Genomic DNA, 22808 nt, shown 5'->3' on the forward strand with positions numbered 1-22808 from the left:
TGTATGGCATTTTGAGAAATGTGTAGCATAAACAATTACCTATCACGGTCACTAGATGGCAGAATATCATATTAATTATACATTGGGGTTTACTTTTGGAAGCTTATAAAGGCGGTGTGTATGTGCACAGGATGACTTATTTTGTTTTTTATAGTCACTAATATCCATATTAAATGACTCTTTAGCTTTATGAGTAAGAGACAACCTACAAATAGAATCCTTTTCCCTAGTAGTTTTATATTCTATGTCTGATATATTTCTACACAAAGCTACAAAACTATTTTGTAGTTTATAATGTATCACAGTAGTTTCATGTGAAGTTACATCTTAGGTTCTGTTCAGACTATTGTAATATCTGTAGCTTAAAATAGAGCCAAATAGCTACTTTCAAACACGGACATACACCATTGATTTTCGTCACAAATGGATCCAATATACACTATATCTCGTGTCACGGTTTATTTTTCCGCGTTACGGTTTAAAGTTATAATCATTTAAATAATAATTTTCTCATTAGATATGTGATTCGCGATATTTATTTGCTTAGGCTAGATCATTTTCAGTTTAACAATACATTTTATCACAAAAATGACCTTATCTGGGGCCCTAGAAACAACATAGCAGCATTAGTAAGCCCCTTTCTTTTTACATTATCAAGAATCCTTGGGCTAAGATAACGTAAGTTTATATGCATAAAGCATTTAATATAGTGCACCAAACATGATATGGTTTTTGATTTCTATGAACTGTCGCAAACAAATCATATAAGGTTAAAAATATGAATATTATTGAATATAATGTTTTACTATTGTTTACAGTATTTTAGTTACTTTTGTTCATGTACTACTGGTTTCTTCCTCAGTTGTGATTTTTTACCTTTTCTATATAAATATGGGTAAATGAATTGGCCATTATAGGTTTATCGTGTCAATGCTGTCGAGGTCTAAAATGTAATCGCACTATATACTATGTGCGTTGTGTGTAATGCATGTGTTGTATGTGTGTTGTGTGTGTGTGTGTGTATGTTTGTCGTGTGTGTTGTATGTGTTGTGTGTGTTTTGTATGTTATGTGTGTTTGTTTGTGTGTGTGTGTTCTGTATGTTGTGTATGTATGTTTGTTGTATGTGTTCTGTGTGTGTTTTGTATGTTATGTGTTTGTTGTGTGTGTGTGTGTGTTCTGTATGTTGTGTATGTATGTTTGTTGTATGTGTTGTGTGTGTGTGTGTTTTGTATGTTATGTGTGTTTGTGGTGTGTGGGTTCTGTGTTGTGTGTGTGTGTGTGTGTGTTCTGTATGTTGTGTATGTATGTTTGTTGTATGTGTTGTGTGTTTTCTGTATGTTATGTGTGTTTGTTGTGTGTGTGTGTGTTTGCCTGCAGCCATCTCATTTCTGTAATTCTCCTCTCTCTTTACAGCGCCATAAATCTATAATGGCCAATTCATTTACCCATATTTATATAGAAAAGGTAAAAAATCACAACTGAGGAAGAAACCAGTAGTACATGAACAAAAGTAACTAAAATACTGTAAACAATAGTAAAACATTATATTCAATAATATTCATATTTTTAACCTTATATGATTTGTTTGCGACAGTTCATAGAAATCAAAAACCATATCATGTTTGGTGCACTATATTAAATGCTTTATGCATATAAACTTACGTTATCTTAGCCCAAGGATTCTTGATAATGTAAAAAGAAAGGGGCTTACTAATGCTGCTATGTTGTTTCTAGGGCCCCAGATAAGGTCATTTTTGTGATAAAATGTATTGTTAAACTGAAAATGATCTAGCCTAAGCAAATAAATATCGCGAATCACATATCTAATGAGAAAATTATTATTTAAATGATTATAACTTTAAACCGTAACGCGGAAAAATAAACCGTGACACGAGATATAGTGTATATTGGATCCATTTGTGACGAAAATCAATGGTGTATGTCCGTGTTTGAAAGTAGCTATTTGGCTCTATTTTAAGCTACAGATATTACAATAGTCTGAACAGAACCTAAGATGTAACTTCACATGAAACTACTGTGATACATTATAAACTACAAAATAGTTTTGTAGCTTTGTGTAGAAATATATCAGACATAGAATATAAAACTACTAGGGAAAAGGATTCTATTTGTAGGTTGTCTCTTACTCATAAAGCTAAAGAGTCATTTAATATGGATATTAGTGACTATAAAAAACAAAATAAGTCATCCTGTGCACATACACACCGCCTTTATAAGCTTCCAAAAGTAAACCCCAATGTATAATTAATATGATATTCTGCCATCTAGTGACCGTGATAGGTAATTGTTTATGCTACACATTTCTCAAAATGCCATACACTTCAGAATATATTTGCAATTCACTACGCATGTAACACATATTTCTTCGCCCCAACTCCTGTCTGTTATGCATATAGACCAAATTTGTGCCTAAAATAGCACAAATAGTTAATATTGGTGTATTTTCATACACGTATCAAAATTCTGGGTTTCTATCAATAATTTCTCCTGTCATTAAGCCCCAAAAATATTAAATAACTGTATAATTTTTAATTCAGCAAAAAACTGTAATAATATATGCTGATGTGTTCGAGCTAAAAGTTATGCGTTTGTTTCTTACAGTTTTGGGTTAACCAAGAAGATTTTTTTATGCATAATTTCATAGTAAAGTAGGCCTATAGAAATCATTAGTCATTCAATATAAAATGGTTATTTTCTGAATTCGACATTATAAACCCCAATTTCCAATGTCTCTGGTGTGTCCCGCATGTCTTGTAGAGATACAGCTGTGCCTGTCTGCCAGAGATTTTTACACAAAAAACAAGAAAAAGTAGCGGCATATAAAATGCGAATTACAGTGTCAAATAATGGTGCATAACACAAAATATATATATATATATATATATATATATATATATATATATATATAATATCCCCGTGAGAATGTGTTAGAAAACTCATAAAATGAGTGTTATAAATATCATATAAAAGTTGTGAAATTAATATGTGCTAAAATAATGTAGAATTAAAGAATGCTGGAATAATATATGTGACTGTGTCACACCCTTTTGAGATAACAAAAATACTAGGGCTAGATTTATGGCACTCCCGGGATTATCAAAAAGCTAATATAATATAAACCAAAGATATAAAAAGAATGCTGAATTTTTACTAAACAGGCGGCTGCAGAATAGAAATGTTACAGCATGGAATAATAATGCTGAATTTATTTTCAAAGGATATTAGTAAGGCCGCGAACCAATAAATGATTTTACAATATTGTGTTATAAATCTCTTATAAATGAGAATGTGTTATAAATATCATATAAAAGTTGTGAAATTAATATGTGATAAAATAATGTAGAATTAAAGAACGCTGGAATAATATCTGCGGATGCGACAGCGCTAAAAGTTATACATTTGTTTCTTACATGTTTTGGTGCAGCCAAGAAGATTTTTTATGCAGATTTTATATAAAATGCGAATTACAGTGTCAAATAACTGCGCAAAACACAAAATATATATATATAATATCCCCGTGAGAATGTATTAGAAAACTCATATAAAATGAGTGTTATAAATATCATATAAAAGTTGTGAAATTAATATGTGCTAAAATAATGTAGAATTAAAGAACGCTGAAATAATATCTGCGGATGCGGTAGATCTAAAAGTTATACATTTGTTTCTTACGTGTTTTGGTGTAGCCAAGAAGATTTTTTTATGCAGATTTTATATAAAATGCGAATTACAGTGTCAAATAATGATGCAGAGCACAAAATATATATATAATATTCCCGTGAGAATGTGTTAGAGAACTCATATAAAATGAGTGTTATAAATATCATATAAAAGTTGTGAAATTAATATGTGCTAAAATAATGTAGAATTAAAGAACGCTGAAATAATATCTGCGGATGCGGTAGCTCTAAAAGTTATACATTTGTTTCTTACGTGTTTTGGTGTAGCCAAGAAGATTTTTTTATGCAGATTTTATATAAAATGCGAATTACAGTGTCAAATAATGATGCAGAGCACAAAATATATATATAATATTCCCGTGAGAATGTGAAGATTTTTTTATGCATATTTTATATAAAATGCGAATTACAGTGTCAAATAATTGCGCAAAACACAAAATATATATATATAATATCCCCGTGAGAATGTGTTAGAGAACTCATATAAAATGAGTGTTATAAATATCATATAAAAGTTGTGAAATTAATATGTGCTAAAATAATGTAGAATTAAAGAACGCTGAAATAATATCTGCGGATGCGGTAGATCTAAAAGTTATACATTTGTTTCTTACGTGTTTTGGTGTAGCCAAGAAGATTTTTTTATGCAGATTTTATATAAAATGCGGGCGAATACAAAAAAGGATTCTTTATTTCCAAATAACATGCTGCAGATACACTATCATCATGACCTGTGTGACTTGTGGCTGTCAAATAAAATACAATGCTCTGATAACTGCAGTAAACTCATTTCCGCTACCTTAGTAAATATTGTAAGTTGCTCTCTGTGTACGTTCTACACCGGTTTTTTGGGTCAACAGAACCTCTGTTAGTATATCTCCCCCACAGAAACTCTGGCTGTCTAGTGACCAGCATGCCCTGTATTATTGAAATGTCTTTGTAAGCCACGTTGTCCTGTAGAGACACAACTGTGATTATTATATAAGCGGCATGGTGTGTTATAAAATACAATATATAATAATGAGAATACCTTACACATTACAGTCTGCAGCCAGAAACACTGGTTCTAAAATACACTGCATAGAAATGTGGCCGTAATAGGTAATTGGTTATGCCACACATTTCTCAAAATGACATACACTGTAGAATATATCTGCAATTCACTACGCTTGTAACACATATTTCATCGCCCCAACTCCTGTCTGCTATACATATAGGCCAATTTTACGCCTAAAATAGCACAAATAGTTAATATTGGTGTATTTTCATACACTTATCAAAACTTTGGGTTTCTACATAATTTTCTATTTATATGGCCTAATTAGCAATACTATTCAGCTGCATTCTGAGATATATATATATATATATATTAATGTACACCCTGCACGCCGTCATGCCTGAACAAAACAGAAATGTAGAATTTTTGCGAATTTATTAAAAAGAAAACTGAAATATCACACGGTCATAAGTATTCAGACCCTTTGCACAGTATTGCGTGCAATATTACACTCAGTCATTCCGCCTGTTACTGTATACCGGCTGTAATCCACATATAGTCTGTAAAAGTGCGAATTACAGCGCCATGTAAATACACGCCTAAGGTATAAGCATAATTATAGGAATTTGTAAGTTTCCAAAAGTAAACCCCAATGTATAATTAATATGATATTCTGCCATCTAGTGGCCGTAATAGGTAATTGTTATGCCACACATTTCTCAAAATGACATACACTGTAGAATATATCTGCAATTCATTACGCTTGTAACACATATTTCATCGCCCCAACTCCTGACTGCTATACATATAGGACAAATTTACGCCTAAAATAGCACAAATAGTTAATATTGGTGTATTTTCATACTTATCAAAACTTTGGGTTTCTACATAATTTTCTATTTATATGGCCTAATTAGCAATACTAACAACACCAGACATTACCGCGGAACTGCGTGCTTTCAAACTAAATCACCCCTGATAAATCTAACTAAAGTCTTTTAAATCACATACAATGGTTGTCATTTTTCATAATATGTGCGTGTTGTGTGTTGTGTGTATTTGTGTGTGTGTGTGAGTTCTGTATGTGTTGCGTGTTCTTTACAGAACCATAAACTTATAATAGCAAAATGTTGATGCCGACAGCCGCACACAGATGTATTTTTGCATTATTTCACAGTGCCTGATGAGTACCGGATGCATGGTTGGTTGAGAAGCGCCCGTGGGTGCAGAAGTGTTTGTGGCCCGCATATTAATAAAGTACAAAAAATCCCTGACCTATGTGGCACGCATATTAATAAAGTGCAAAAACATGATAACATAAGTCCTAAATGACTAATAGCCGCATATTAATAAAGTGCAAAAACATGATAACATAAGTCCTAAATGACTAATAATCGCATATTAATCATAAATAAGTTCTAAATGTCTATTTCTTGTGTGTGTTGTATGTTAATAAAGTGCAAAAATCACTGACCTATGTGGCACGCATATTAATAAAGTGCAAAAATCCCTGACCTATGTGGTCAGCATATTAATAAAGTGCAAAAAACATGATAACATAAGTCCTAAATGACTAATAACCGCATATTAATAAAGTGCAAAAAAAAAAAAAAATCCCTGACCTATGACAAAAAGCTAATATGATATAAACCAAAGATATAAAAAGAATGCTGAATTTTTACTAAACAGGTTGCTGCAGAATAAAAATGTCACAGCATGGAATAATAATGCTGAATTTATTTTCAAAGGATCCGTAATACCAGGGTCTAACTTACTGGATTTGGTACGTAGTACAACGCAGAGCCATGCTCTGAACAGTAGAAATTTACCGCCGGGTTGGGATTCATTTATGCAGGCTATGGCCGAACTAAATATGCCGTCTACAGTTGTGGGTAACACCGCTACTAGGAAGCTTTTAGATGAATTAAAAATTACCAACAGTGAGACACGCTCTGTATCTACACCGCTGAAGTTAGCGGCGGCTCCCCGTACAATTCAATCTTTACATTCCCCGTCATTAGGTTCCACACGTGGAACTCTGCTACCTAAAAAAAGGTCTCTACCGATGCTGCAAACCATGTGGCTCACGATGTAAAGAATGTACTGGCTAAAATGCTGTACTCGCCTTGTAACTCTATATTAATTATTTTGTAAGAAGTGTAATTGTTCATTGTACTATTTTAATGTTTTTACTTTTTATATTCTGTAAGAATTTTTATAGTATTGAAATGTCTTTGAGATGCTGTTTTATTGTGAGAAATAAAATTTTTTACATTTTTACAATATCGTGTCTTTGGTTTTTATTCGTATAAAACACGCCGCTTCTTACTTGTATTGTAACATTGGGTCATATTATAACTTGTGTTGTGACATTGGTGCATATCTCTTCTGTGTATATAAGGCAGCCACAAGGATAAAACCTGCTACAATGTGAATAAACACAGCTTGCAATGACCTCAGTAGATAACAAATAACTTCTCAGATACCATCTTCAGGACACAAAAAAGAGAAAGCAAATATCAATTCAGGTACAATACATGTACAAAGAGAAAAGCTGCCTCTTCTGCTTGTGAAAATAAACATTTATTGGGTACGCAAATACAACAACAATTGCTTGACCTAGGTGCTATAAACCTCTGACCCACAGTTAACCTAATTTAGGTAATGTTCACCATTTAGTTAGTGTTCAGTAGAGCACAAATAAGCAGCTTTAAGTTCAGAACTATATGGATACACTGTGAATAAAATATAAAAAGAAATACTGATATAATATGAGAATACTTTTCACATAACAGGATGTAGGATTGCATACAGAAACACCAGCCCTATTCACTATATGGATACACTGTGAATAAAATATAAAAAGAAATACTGGTATAATATGAGAATACTTTTCACATAACAGGATGTAGGATTGCATACAGAAACACCAGTCTCGGGCTACGTATAAAATCTAATATAAAACAAATGAGAAAGGTGTTATAAACCACGTGTAAAATAAATACACGACTAGGCTATAATTATAAACATGTGTTATATAAACGATATCAAAAGGGGAAATCAAACAAGGAGGGACAGCTGGATACCAGCCGTCAAACAAGGGGAGGGGAGGGGTTACACACTTTGATACACTTTGATAGGGGGCGGGGCACCTGTCAGATTGAGTTTGACGAAACCTATGAATTATACACTACTCCAGGAATACCCACCGATGACTCAAAAGAGTCGTGGGCACTGTCCCAACAGGGTACACCTTGCGGCGGTGGGACAGCTTTATGCTTTTATTGATCAAAAACAGTGTTTACTAAGTACCCTATGTTAATTATTTAATGTATTAGATTTTTCACTTATTAATATTCATTAGGGTATATGCACATACTGTTTTTTCTTTGGTTTTATTTGTTTCCATGGCCATTGTGAACATGCTCTTAAAATCATGCATATTTTCAAGTCATACTCCGCCTCAGCTTTCTGTAGATCTTCAATGTAGTCTAACGCGTTTCTCAAACTAAGTCACTCATTTGTACATCCAGATAAGGATTCTTCTCCAGCTACTGTTGATTATTATCAGGAATTTGATTGCTTGGCCAGAAGAAATTGTAAATTGGCCAGAATCAATTGTCTATGAGTGAAAGATTCTGTTGCTTTAACCCCTTCACTCCGAAGCCTGTTTTTAACCTTCCTAACCAGGCCAAATTTTACAACTTTATAGCATTTTTTCTGTGTTTGGCTGCTGTCACACACTAAAAAATGCTTTTTATGGCGCATAGCCATATTTTGAGAGCTATAATTTTTCCATATTTCATCCGGCAGTGTCATGTTTTGCCTTTTTTTTTTGTCGTACGAGTTGATGTTCGTATTGGTACCATTTGTGGGCACATGCCATTTTTTAATCGCATTCTATTCCGATTTTTGGGAGGCAGAATCAACAAACACCAGAAGTTCAGGAATTAATATTAGTTTGCATCTCGGCTTTGGGAAAATGGCCGCCGCGATCTCTAATGCGCACGCGCGGCATCCCGCAGCCATTTTCCTGAAGCCCCGTGCAGCAGAGCACTGGATCTGCGCACGCGCGGCCCCAGGAAGATGGCCGCCCTGTTATGTTTGCTAATGACAGGTGTTATGAAGGCAATCCAGAAACACAGTGTGCTAGCGATCAGAGCGCACACAGTGATCTGACAAATACCCAAAAATACAAGAACGAGCTCTGAGACGTGGAAACTCTGTAGACTGCACACCTGATCCTATCCTAAACACAACTAAAAGCGGCTGTGGATTGCGCCTAACAACTACCTAGGCAACTCGGCACAGCCTAAGAAACTAGCTAGCCTGAAGATAGAAAAATAGGCCTGACTTGCCCCAGAGAAATTCCCCAAAGGAAAAGGCAGCCCCCCACATATAATGACTGTGAGTAAGATGAAAAGACAAAACGTAGGGATGAAATAGATTCAGCAAAGTGGGGCCCGATATTCTAGGACAGAGCGAGGACAGTAAAGCGAACTTTGCAGTCTACAAAAAACCCTAAAGCAAAACCACGCAAAGGGGGCAAAAAAAAACCACCGTGCCGAACTAACGGCACGGCGGTACACCCTTTGCGTCTCAGAGCTTCCAGCAAAACAAAAGACAAGCTGGACAGAAAAAAAGCAACAAAAAGCAAAAGGCACTTAGCTATACAGAGCAGCAGGTCACAGGAACAATCAGGAGAAGCTCAGATCCAACACTGAAACATTGACAAGGAGCCAGGATAGCAGCATCAGGCGGAGTTAAGTAATGAAGCAGTTAACGAGCTCACCAGAACACCTGAGGGAGGAAGCTCAGAAGCTGCAGTACCACTTGTGACCACAGGAGTGAATTCAGCCACAGAATTCACAACAGTACCCCCCCCTTGAGGAGGGGTCACCGAACCCTCACCAGAGCCCCCAGGCCGACCAGGATGAGCCGCATGAAAGGCACGAACAAGATCGGAAGCATGAACATCAGAGGCAAAAACCCAGGAATTATCTTCCTGAGCATAACCCTTCCATTTAACCAGATACTGGAGTTTCCGTCTAGAAACACGAGAATCCAAAATCTTCTCCACAATATACTCCAATTCCCCCTCCACCAAAACCGGGGCAGGAGGCTCAACAGATGGAACCATAGGTGCCACGTATCTCCGCAACAACGACCTATGGAATACATTATGTATGGAAAAGGAGTCTGGGAGGGTCAAACGAAAAGACACAGGATTGAGAACCTCAGAAATCCTATACGGACCAATAAAACGAGGTTTAAATTTAGGAGAGGAAACCTTCATAGGAATATGACGAGAAGATAACCAAACCAGATCCCCAACACGAAGTCGGGGACCCACACGGCGTCTGCGATTAGCGAAAAGTTGAGCTTTCTCCTGGGACAAGATCAAATTGTCCACTACCTGAGTCCAGATCTGCTGCAACCTATCCACCACAGAATCCACACCAGGACAGTCCGAAGACTCAACCTGTCCTGAAGAGAAACGAGGATGGAACCCAGAATTGCAAAAAAATGGAGAAACCAAGGTAGCCGAGCTGGCCCGATTATTAAGGGCGAACTCAGCCAACGGCAAAAAGGACACCCAATCATCCTGGTCTGCAGAAACAAAACATCTCAGATATGTTTCCAAGGTCTGATTGGTTCGTTCGGTCTGGCCATTAGTCTGAGGATGGAAAGCCGAGGAAAAGGATAGGTCAATGCCCATCCTACCACAAAAGGCTCGCCAAAACCTTGAAACAAACTGGGAACCTCTGTCAGAAACAATATTCTCAGGAATGCCATGCAACCGAACCACATGCTGAAAGAACAAAGGTACCAAATCAGAGGAGGAAGGCAATTTAGCCAAGGGCACCAGATGGACCATTTTAGAAAAGCGATCACAGACCACCCAAATGACTGACATCTTTTGAGAAACGGGAAGGTCAGAAATGAAATCCATCGAAATATGTGTCCAAGGCCTCTTTGGGACCGGCAAGGGCAAAAGCAACCCACTGGCACGAGAACAGCAGGGCTTAGCCCTAGCACAAATCCCACAGGACTGCACAAAAGTACGTACATCCCGTGACAGAGATGGCCACCAGAAGGATCTAGCCACTAACTCTCTGGTACCAAAGATTCCAGGATGACCAGCCAACACCGAACAATGAAGTTCAGAGATAAGTTTATTAGTCCACCTATCAGGGACGAACAGTTTCTCTGCTGGACAACGATCAGGTTTATTCGCCTGAAATTTTTGCAGCACCCGCCGCAAATCAGGGGAGATGGCAGACACAATGACTCCTTCCTTGAGGATACCCGCTGGCTCAGATAAACCCGGAGAGTCGGGCACAAAACTCCTAGACAGAGCATCCGCCTTCACATTTTTAGAGCCCGGAAGGTACGAAATCACAAAGTCGAAGCGGGCAAAAAATAACGACCAACGGGCCTGTCTAGGATTCAAGCGCTTGGCAGACTCGAGATAAGTCAAGTTCTTATGATCAGTCAATACCACCACGCGATGCTTAGCTCCTTCAAGCCAATGACGCCACTCCTCGAATGCCCAGTTCATGGCCAGCAACTCTCGATTGCCCACATCATAATTACGCTCAGCGGGCGAAAACTTCCTGGAAAAGAAAGCACATGGTTTCATCACTGAGCAATCAGAACCTCTCTGTGACAAAACCGCCCCTGCTCCAATCTCAGAAGCATCAACCTCGACCTGGAACGGAAGAGAAACATCTGGCTGACACAACACAGGGGCAGAACAAAAACGACGCTTCAACTCCTGAAAAGCTTCCACAGCAGCAGAAGACCAATTAACCAAATCAGCACCCTTCTTGGTCAAATCGGTCAATGGTTTGGCAATGCTAGAAAAATTACAGATGAAGCGACGATAAAAATTAGCAAAGCCCAGGAACTTTTGCAGACTTTTCAGAGATGTCGGCTGAATCCAATCCTGGATGGCTTGGACCTTAACTGGATCCATCTCGATAGTAGAAGGGGTAAAGATGAACCCTAAAAATGAAACTTTCTGCACACCGAAGAGACACTTTGATCCCTTCACAAACAAAGAGTTAGCACGCAGGACCTGAAAAACCATTCTGACCTGCTTCACATGAGACTCCCAATCATCTGAGAAGATCAAAATGTCATCCAAGTAAACAATCAGGAATTTATCCAGATACTCACGGAAGATGTCATGCATAAAAGACTGAAACACAGATGGAGCATTGGCAAGTCCGAACGGCATCACTAGATACTCAAAATGACCCTCGGGCGTATTGAATGCAGTTTTCCATTCATCTCCTTGCCTGATTCTCACCAGATTATACGCACCACGAAGATCTATCTTAGTGAACCAACTAGCCCCCTTAATCCGAGCAAACAAGTCAGATAACAATGGCAAGGGATACTGAAATTTAACAGTGATCTTATTAAGAAGGCGGTAATCAATACACGGTCTCAGCGAACCATCCTTCTTGGCTACAAAGAAGAACCCTGCTCCCAGTGGTGATGACGATGGGCGAATATGTCCCTTCTCCAGGGATTCCTTCACATAACTGCGCATAGCGGCGTGTTCGGGCACGGATAAATTAAATAATCGACCTTTAGGGAATTTACTACCAGGAATCAAATTGATAGCACAATCACAATCCCTATGTGGAGGTAGAGCATCGGACTTGGGCTCTTCAAATACATCCTGATAATCAGACAAGAACTCTGGGACCTCAGAAGGGGTGGATGACGAAATCGACAAAAATGGAACATCACCATGTACCCCCTGACAACCCCAGCTGGATACCGACATGGAATTCCAATCCAATACTGGATTATGGGTTTGTAGCCATGGCAACCCCAACACGACCACATCATGCAGATTATGCAACACCAGAAAGCGAATAACTTCCTGATGTGCAGGAGCCATGCACATGGTCAGCTGGGCCCAGTATTGAGGTTTATTCTTGGCCAAAGGTGTAGCATCAATTCCTCTCAATGGAATAGGACACCGCAAAGGCTCCAAGAAAAACCCACAACGTTTAGCATAATCCAAATCCATCAGATTCAGGGCAGCGCCCGAATCCACAAACGCCATGACAGAAAACGACGACAAAGAGCATATCAAGGTAATGGACAGAAGGAATTTGGACTGTACAGTACCAATGACGGCAGACCTAGCGGACCGCTTAGTGCGCTTAGGACAATCAGAAATAGCATGAGTGGAATCACCACAGTAGAAACACAGACCATTCAGACGTCTGTATTCCTGCCGTTCAACTCTAGTCATAGTCCTATCGCACTGCATAGGCTCAGGTTTAACCTCAGGCAGTACCGCCAAATGGTGCACAGATTTACGCTCGTGCAAGCGTCGACCGATCTGAATGGCCAAAGACAAAGACTCATTCAAACCAGCAGGCATAGGAAATCCCACCATGACATCCTTAAGAGCCTCAGAGAGACCCTTTCTGAACAAAGCTGCCAGCGCAGATTCATTCCACTGAGTGAGTACTGACCATTTCCTAAATTTCTGACAATATACTTCTATATCATCCTGACCCTGGCACAAAGCCAGCAAATTTTTCTCAGCCTGATCCACTGAATTAGGCTCATCGTACAGCAATCCGAGCGCCAGGAAAAACGCATCGACACTACTCAATGCAGGGTCTCCTGGCGCAAGAGAAAATGCCCAGTCTTGAGGGTCGCCGCGCAAAAAAGAAATAATAATCAAAACCTGTTGAATAGGATTACCAGAAGAATGAGGTTTCAAGGCCAGAAATAGCTTACAATTATTTTTGAAACTTAGAAACTTAGTTCTATCTCCAAAAAACAAATCAGGAATAGGAATTCTTGGTTCTAACATAGATTTCTGATCAATAGTATCTTGAATTTTTTGTACATTTATAACGAGATTATCCATTGAAGAGCACAGACCCTGAATATCCATGTCCACACCTGTGTCCAGAATCACCCAAATGTCTAGGGGAAAAAAAAAAGTGAACACAGAGCAGAGAAAAAAAAAAAAAATGATGTCAGAACTTTTTCTTTCCCTCTATTGAGAATCATTAGTTTGGCTCCTTGTACTGTTATGTTTGCTAATGACAGGTGTTATGAAGGCAATCCAGAAACACAGTGTGCTAGCGATCAGAGCGCACACAGTGATCTGACAAATACCCAAAAATACAAGAACGAGCTCTGAGACGTGGAAACTCTGTAGACTGCACACCTGATCCTATCCTAAACACAACTAAAAGCGGCTGTGGATTGCGCCTAACAACTACCTAGGCAACTCGGCACAGCCTAAGAAACTAGCTAGCCTGAAGATAGAAAAATAGGCCTGACTTGCCCCAGAGAAATTCCCCAAAGGAAAAGGCAGCCCCCCACATATAATGACTGTGAGTAAGATGAAAAGACAAAACGTAGGGATGAAATAGATTCAGCAAAGTGGGGCCCGATATTCTAGGACAGAGCGAGGACAGTAAAGCGAACTTTGCAGTCTACAAAAAACCCTAAAGCAAAACCACGCAAAGGGGGCAAAAAAAACCCACCGTGCCGAACTAACGGCACGGCGGTACACCCTTTGCGTCTCAGAGCTTCCAGCAAAACAAAAGACAAGCTGGACAGAAAAAAAGCAACAAAAAGCAAAAGGCACTTAGCTATACAGAGCAGCAGGTCACAGGAACAATCAGGAGAAGCTCAGATCCAACACTGAAACATTGACAAGGAGCCAGGATAGCAGCATCAGGCGGAGTTAAGTAATGAAGCAGTTAACGAGCTCACCAGAACACCTGAGGGAGGAAGCTCAGAAGCTGCAGTACCACTTGTGACCACAGGAGTGAATTCAGCCACAGAATTCACAACACCGCCCCCACCGACGAAAGGGATGACAGCGCAGATCGCGCGCTGCTTGTTCACCACTACGCCACTACGCCACCAACGTAAAGCTGAGGAAGAACCAGCGATATCACCACGCCCTCCCGACCTGACCAGCCTGATTGACAGGCGAAAACGGCAACTTTGGTAAGTTATTTCTCAGCATACATGGGGAATCGGGGTACACTACATACACTATAGGAACACACAGCGCAGGCCCTATTTAACAGTATTTATAGCTCAATCTCAAAAAACGGGGTGACAGGTTCCCTTTAACGGTGTTCACTGAAGTGGTTAACTAGTGGGACAGTTTTATAGGTCTGGTCATTCCGCAGGTGGCGATACCAAATGTGTACTTATTTTTACACAAATAAATGTATTTATTGGATTAATATTTTTTCTTTTTTGATCTTTATTTTGTGATTTTTTAAAAAATATTTTTACAATTTTTAATTACTTTTTATTGAGCGGTGACTGAAGCCATGCCGGCTGAGCCTCTGTAACTCAAAGCTGGAGGCTCTCAGGAGGAATAAAGGTAATTTCCTCCCGGTAGCCGGGCTTCAGTGTGTGTGCTGCACAGCTTTAGAAACCTATTAACCTGTAGATCATCATACTCATCCTATTGTCTCCCCACATTCCTTTTCCAATGTTGCCCTGATATTCCGCCAGTCTCTATACTTACTTTTCTGACAGGCACGACTGCAATACTGACAAGAACGTCTTTGCTGTTGCCAGTGACTAGCTGCAGTGACAGTAAATTTGTACTAACAGGACAGAATGTATACAGCATGGCTTCGCATTACTTTTCTTTGTGGGGGAAAAAATAATAATTTTTTTGCAATGTAATTTTGCCTTACACACGTTAATTAAAAGAAAAGTGTCAAAAGTTTTTTTTGTTTTTTTTTTCTTTTTCAGTTACGAACCAGATATTTGTGCAAGTAAGATTAATTTAAAAAATTCTGTAACAGAGGCTACAGAATTGTACCACTCAGAGAATGAGTAGATTCTCATTAACTCACCTGAGCGATTATCTTCTGGAATCTCCTGTTTACACCGCTCATCGCCTCTCACATATGTCTCTGCAGCATTGATATGGGTCAGATCTTTACCCTGAAACAAATATTGTAAATGTAACATACAGATGCAGAATTCGTATGATGTCCAAAAATGACATGACATCTCCATAGTTGCTGGTTCCTAATTGTACGCAGCAGTCTCCATAACTAGAAAATGTTGAAAATATCCACACAATATCTAATGTCTATGATCAGCTTTAATCCTGCCATCTCCATATAAAACATATATAGTAAGTCCTGCCTCACACTAGCATATTTCACAGTTTGTATATGGACTAAAATGCCCAGACAGACTGACTGCAGGTCTCTAGATACATATGAGTCTGAATGTTCGGGTCGGGAGACTGACCGGGCATCTTTGTCTGTACACAGACCATGAAATACGCTGTTGTGAACCTCGCCTAATACTGGTGGATAAAACAAGACTGAACAAGACCTTCACAGCCTTCTACAAATCAGAGGGAACATTTCGTAAAATCTTTACTCCATTTTAGGGTTGAGCGACTTTTACTTTTTTAGGGTTGAGTCGGGTTTTGCGAAACCCGACGATCTCAAAAGTCGAGTCGAGTGAAATCGGCCGATTATCGCGAAAAGTCGGGGTCGGGGATCGACCGAAACACGAAACCCAATGCAAGTCAATGGGGAAGCATAGTCGGCAGTGAGTGGAGGCCAGGAAAACACCTACAGTGCCAATTTTAATGACAAAAACATCCATTCTTGGTACTGAAGCTTGTCAATCTTAATTTACCTTATAATAATAGTTAGGCATTAGAAATTGGGGGTCATTTGGCTAAAGTTGTGGGGGGTATGGTTGGTTCAAGTATTTAGTGGGCCCAGGAAACGTGGACCACGTCACGGCAGTGGAGCAGGGAGAGGTAAGTATTTCAACTTTGCAAGTGCTGTTTTCCTGAGCAAGCAGGGGGGGCCCACTCGTTCGCATTGGCACTGGCACAGGGCCCCTCAAAGTACGGCGGTGTGTTTGCACGGCGGGGACGCCTCCCACTGGCAGTGACACTTTTGCATACTATGAGAAGCCCTGTGCCAGTGACATCGATAACGAGTATCCCCCCACCTGATGATGGAACCTGCACTTTCATCTGCACCTTCCTCTTTGTCCCCGTGTAAGGTGGTATAGTATGCGGGAAGGGGAACCTGACTTTCAGCAGGGTCAGAATCTGGCTGTGTAGCGTGCAAGGGGAAAGTAGCGGTCTGGGTCAATGTACCAGCAGACTCATCTAGCACTGGCTGGGCAATGGGCAGGATGAGGAGGAAACACAGATATAGGCCCAAATAATAAAGTGGGCTAAAAGCAGTTCAGGCAGCATTGGTGTGGTCAGTGGAGGACTATTGGAAGGAGGGACCGCAGACAGACTTAGTAGGCCTAACATAAAAAAAAGGTGGCTCTATCCAATTTTAAATAGGTTCCAGGGGTACACAGGCAACATTGGTGTGGTCAGTGGAGGACTATAGGAAGGAGGGACCGCAGACAGACTTAGTAGGCCTAACATAAAAAAGGTGGCTCTATGCACTTTTAAATAGGTTCCAGGGGTACACAGGCAGCATTGGTGTGGTCAGTGGAGGACTATTGGAAGGAGGGACCGCAGACAGACTTAGTAGGCCTAAAATTAAAAAGTAGGCTCGATGCAGATCTAAATAAGTTCCAGCCGGGTGTCAGCCGGGAAAGGTGGGGCAAAATAATTAGAAATCCATGAGTGGTTCATTTTAATGAAGGTTAGATCATCAACATTTTGGGTAGCCAGACGAGTCCTTTTTTCGGTCAGTATTGAACCAGCAGCACTGAATACTTTTTCTGATAGCACACTAGCTGCTGTGCAAGCGAGCTCCAGCAATGCATATTCGGACAATTCAGGCCAGGTGTCTATTTTGGATGCCCAGTAATCAAATGGGAATGACGGGTGAGGGAGAACATCGATAGGGGAGGAAAAATAGTTAGTAACCATACTGGACAAATGTTGTCTCCTGTCACTTTGAATTGATGCTGCAGTACCTGTCCTGTCTGCGGTCATTGCGAAATCACTCCACAACCTGGTCAGAAAACCCCTCTGTCCAACGCCACTTCTCATTTGTGCACCTCTAACACCTCTGCCCTGTTGCCCCCTGCAGCTCGTGTGAGAACCATCACCGGCGCTGTGTGCTGGGAATGCCTGAATCAAACGGTCAACAAGAGTTGCTTGTTTGGTTGCCAATATTTGTTCAAAATTCTCATGTGGCATGATGTTTTGCAGTTTCCCATTTATAGCGTGGATCCAGGAGGCAGGCCAACCAGTAATCGTCATCGGTCATCATTTTTATAATGCGGGGGTCCCTTTTTAGGATACGCAAGGCATAATCCGCCATGTGGGCCAATGTTCCACTTGTCAATTCACTGCTTGTGCTGGGTTGAGGAGCACTTTCGGGCAAATCAATGTCACTTGCCTCCCTCAAAAACCCTGAACCTGGCATTGCAACGCCACCAGTTTCTATTGCCCCCTGAGAAGCTTCCTCATCCAAAAAATACTCATCCCCATCATTCTCTTCGTCCTCCTCCTCTTCGCCCGCCACCTCGTCCAGTAGACTTCCCTGACCAGACAATGGCTGACTGTCATCATGGCTTCCCTCGTCCTCGGCTGCAGACGCCTGCTCCTTTATGTGTGTCAAACTTTGCATCAGCAGATGCTTTAGGGGGATGTTCATGCTTATTATGGCTTTGTCTGCACTAACCAGCCGTGTGCATTCCTCAAAACACTGAAGAACTTGACAGAGGTCTTATAGCTTCGACCACTGCACACCTGACAACTCCATGTCTGCCATCCAACTGCCTGCCCGTGTATGTGTATCCTCCCACAAATACATAACAGCACGACTCTGTTCGCACAGTCTCTGAAGCATGTGCAGTGTGGAGTTCCACCTTGTTGAAATGTCGATGATTAGGTGGTGCTCTGGAAGCTTCAAAGATCGCTGATGGTTCTGCATATGGCTGCAGTGTATGGGTGAACGGCGGATGTGCAAGCAAAGTCTGCGCACCTTCAGGAGCAGGTCGGGTAACCCTGGATAACTTTTCAGGAAGCACTGCACCACCAGGTTCAAGGTGTGAGCCAGACAAGGAATGTGTTTCAGTTGTGAAAGGGCTATGGCCGCCATAAAATTCCTTCCGTTATCACTGACTACCTTGCCTGCCTCAAGATGTACACTGCCCAGCCATGACTGAGTTTCTTGCTGCAAGAACTTGGACAGAACTTCCGCGGTGTGTCTGTTGTCGCCCAAACACTTCATTTCCAACACAGCCTGCTGACGCTTGCCACTAGTTGTTCCATAATGGGACACCTCGTGTGCAACAGTGGCAGCTGCGGATGGAGTGGTCATGCGACTGCGGTCTGTGGATGAGCTGTCGCTTCTGTTGGAGGACGAGGAGGAGGAGGAAGTGGGGCGAACGCCTAAAGCCAACTGTTTCCTAGACCGTGGGCTAGGCAGAACTGTCCAAATATTGCTGTCCCCTGTGGACCCGGCATCCACCACATTAACCCAGTGTGCCGTGATGGACACGTAATGCCCCTGGCCATGCCTACTGGTCCATGCATCTGTTGTCAGGTGCATCTTTCTACTCACAGATTGCCTGAGTGCATGGACAATGCGGTCTTTTACGTGCTGGTGGAGGGCTGGGATGGCTTTTCTCGAAAAGAAGTGTTGACTGGGTAGCTCGTAGCGTGGTACAGCATAGTACATCTGGGCTTTGAAAGCTTCGCTTTGAACTAACCGGTAGGGCATCATCTCTAACGAGATTTGTCTAGCAATGTGGGCGTTCAAACCCTGTGTACGCGGATGAGAGGATGAGTACTTCCTTTTCCTAACGAGAGTCTCTTGTAGGGTGAGCTGGACTGGAGAGCTGCATATGGTGGTACTAGCGGGGGTGCCGGTGGACATGGCAGACTGAGAGAGGGTTGGTGATGGTATTCTTGCTGTTGGCCTACATACAGTGTTTCCTACCAAGAACCTGGTGATTCCCTGACTGCTTTGGCCTTGCGACAAAACCTCCACATTTGCTGCAAGTGGTGTGGTAAACGTTGGGCTTACAGTGAGGGAAGGGATGTAGCGTTGCTGCCTAGCTTCATTGTCAGAGGGTGCAACAACGTTAAGGGACATTAGTCCAGGCTTGTAGGTGCATGGTGTTTAAATGTCTACGCATGCAACTTGTATTTAGACTTTTAACATTCTGACCTCTGCTAAAGGTGTTTGAGCATTTCTTACAGATGACTTTGCACTGATCATTTGGATGTTGGTTAAAAAAATGCCAGACTGTACTCTTCCTACTATTGGATACCTTTTCAGGCATTGCACACTGAGCTACTTTAACCGGATGGCCACGCTGTCCTACAACTGGTTTTGGTTTTGCCACACGTTTTTGGCCAGATACGGGCCTGCCAGATGGAACCTGTTGCGATGTTGATGCCTGCTGCGGCTCCTCCTCCTCCACTTCAGAGCTACTGCTGGCTGCACCCTGTTCCCCTAATGGCTGCCAGTCGGGGTCAACAACTGGGTCATCTATGACCTCCTCTTCTATGTCCTGTGCACCTTCCTCTGTGTCACCGTGTAAGCCGGTGCTATAGCGTTCGTGACGGGGCTCCATAGTCTCATCTGGGTCAGATTCTGGATCAGTACACTGCGAGGGCAATGTTGTGATTTGAGTCAAAGGAACAGCATAAGAATCTGGCTGTGGCTGTGCATCTGTGCACTCCATGTCCGATTCATCTTGTAATTGACATGACCTGTTAACAATTTCCCTTTCTAACCCAGGAACGGTATGTGTAAAGAGCTCCATGGAGTAACCCGTTGTGTCGCCTGACGCATCCTTCTCTGTTGTTCTGGGTGAAGAAAGGAAGCGACTTGTCCCTGACCGGGAACATCCACTGACGACACGCTGCTTTTACATTTTGCACTTTCCGAAGAGGAGGCAAAAGAGCTAGAGGCAGAGTCAGCAAGGAAAGCCAAAACTTGTTCCTGCTGCTCCGGCTTTAAAAGCGGTTTTCCTACTCCCAGAAAGGGAGCGTTTGAGGCCTTGTGTAGCCAGACGATGACGGTGGCTGAACAACTCGAGACTTAGGTGCTATATTGCTTTTCCCACAACCACCTGATGCTCCACCACCACTACCATCATTACCAGCTGGCAATGACCGCCCACGGTCACAACCTCTTCCACCAGACTTCCTCATTCTTGGAAATATGTAACCAAACTAACAAACGTTATTTGGTATTGTAAAACCAGTTACAAGGTGGACGCAAAATTGTTGTGAATTTAAATCTCCCTTTATAGGTGTGTGAGAGTGCAGGGAAAATCAGGCCCACTGTATTACAGTACACAGTTTCAGCGGCAGACAGTGGCTGACAGATATGCCACTAACAGGACTGACGCAGATGCACAGATTTGCCAATATTAATCTCCCCTTCTTTTTTTGGGGGGGGATGGGAGACTAGTGAATCAATCTGGCCCACAGTTTTACAGTAGTGTTTCAGTGGCACAAAATGACAGACCGATACCACAGACTGGACTGGCACAGATGCACAGATTTGCCAATATTAATCTCCCCTTCTTTTTTGGGGGGGATGGGAGACTAGTGAATCAATCTGGCCCACAGTTTTACAGTAGTGTTTCAGTGGCACAAAATGACAGACCGATACCACAGACTGGACTGGCACAGATGCACAGATTTGCCAATATTAATCTCCCCTTCTTTTTTTTGTGATGGGAGACTAGTGAATCAATCTGGCCCACAGTTTTACAGTAGTGTTTCAGTGGCACAAAGTGACAGACCGATACCACAGACTGGACTGGCACAGATGCACAGATTTGCCAATATTAATCTCCCCTTCTTTTTGGGGGGGATGGGCGACTAGTGAATCAATCTGGCCCACAGTTTTACAGTATTGTTTCTGTGGCACAAAATGACTGACAGATACAACAGACTGGACTGACACAGATGCACTGATTGGCAATATAAATCTCCCTTTTTAGGTGTGGGACAGTGCAGAAAAATACAGGCCCACTGTTTCACACTACACAGTTTCAGTGGCAGAAAGTGGCTTGAAGATATATAAAAAAATAAAAAAAATAAAAAAAAAGGGACTGTACTACAATTACTATCTCCCTACAGTAATCTCAGAAAAGTATGGCAGGCAGCAATAAAAAGGACTGCTGCACACAAAAGTGTGGACAAACAAACAAGATAGCTGTGCAGAAAGGAAGGAACAACAGGATTTGTGCTTTGAAAAAAGCAGTTGGTTTGCACAGCGGCGTACACACAGCAATGCAGCTATCAGGGAGCCTTATCAGGCAGCCTAATAAGCTACAGAGCTGATGCACCAAAAAAAAAACTCCACTGTCCCTGCAAAGAAAAGGTGGTGTTGGACAGTGGAAATCGCTACAGCACAAGCGGTTTGGGGGTTTATATTCCCTGCCTAACGCTATCCCTGCTTCTGACGAAGCGGCAGCAACCTCTCCCTATGCTCAGATCAGCAGCAGTAAGATGGCGGTTGGCGGGAACGCCCCTTTATAGCCCCTGTGACGCCGCAGAAAGCAAGCCAATCACTGCCATACCCTTCTCTAAGATGGTGGGGACCGATAACTATGTAATCACGTTGCCCACACTCTGCGTCCTCCTTCATTGGCTGAGAAATGGCGCTGAACGCGTCATATGAAACGCGACTTTGGCGCGAAGGTCGCGTACCGCATGGCCGACCCCACACAGGGATCAGGTCAGGTTTCTTGCCAAAAGTCGGTGACTTATGAAAATGACCGATCCGTTTCGCTCAACCCTACTCCATTTACCTGATCATCCTGAGGAACATTGTAACTTTCTTCTGACCAGTCCTGTGGAAGAAGAGGACTGGGCCATCTCTCTGGTGTTGTCCTCTTACTAGATAGAACTGTAGGAAACACATACAGGGAGTGAATTAATTCTTTACTCTATAATTATAGGACATGTGTACTTAGTTCTGTCTATTACCTGGGGATGTGAGGGGTTGGTTACTCTCTACTATGACATCCTTGTACAGATCCTTGTGTCCTTCTATATACTCCCACTCCTCCATGGAGAAACAAACTGCAATATCCTGACATCTTATAGGAACCTTACACACATAATGATACAGTCATCACCCCTATCCCTCCATAATATTAT

The 22808-nt window shown here is 41.5% G+C and overlaps 1 protein-coding gene across 1 annotated transcript in view; it reads right to left on the minus strand.

The window, feature by feature from the left end:
* LOC138665362 (oocyte zinc finger protein XlCOF22-like) overlaps window positions 1–22808 on the minus strand; it is a 101383-nt gene that overhangs the window by 31657 nt on the left and 46918 nt on the right. The window contains exons 4-6 of the mRNA XM_069752779.1: window positions 22635–22758; window positions 22457–22554; window positions 15580–15670 (exon numbers count right to left, since the gene is read on the minus strand). Coding sequence (XP_069608880.1) covers window positions 15580–15670; window positions 22457–22554; window positions 22635–22758 — 313 coding nt within the window. The remainder of the gene's footprint in view (window positions 1–15579; window positions 15671–22456; window positions 22555–22634; window positions 22759–22808) is intronic.

The sequence above is a fragment of the Ranitomeya imitator genome, chromosome 2, assembly GCF_032444005.1.
Source record: "Ranitomeya imitator isolate aRanImi1 chromosome 2, aRanImi1.pri, whole genome shotgun sequence".
In the NCBI taxonomy this organism is placed as follows: Eukaryota; Metazoa; Chordata; class Amphibia; order Anura; family Dendrobatidae; genus Ranitomeya; species Ranitomeya imitator.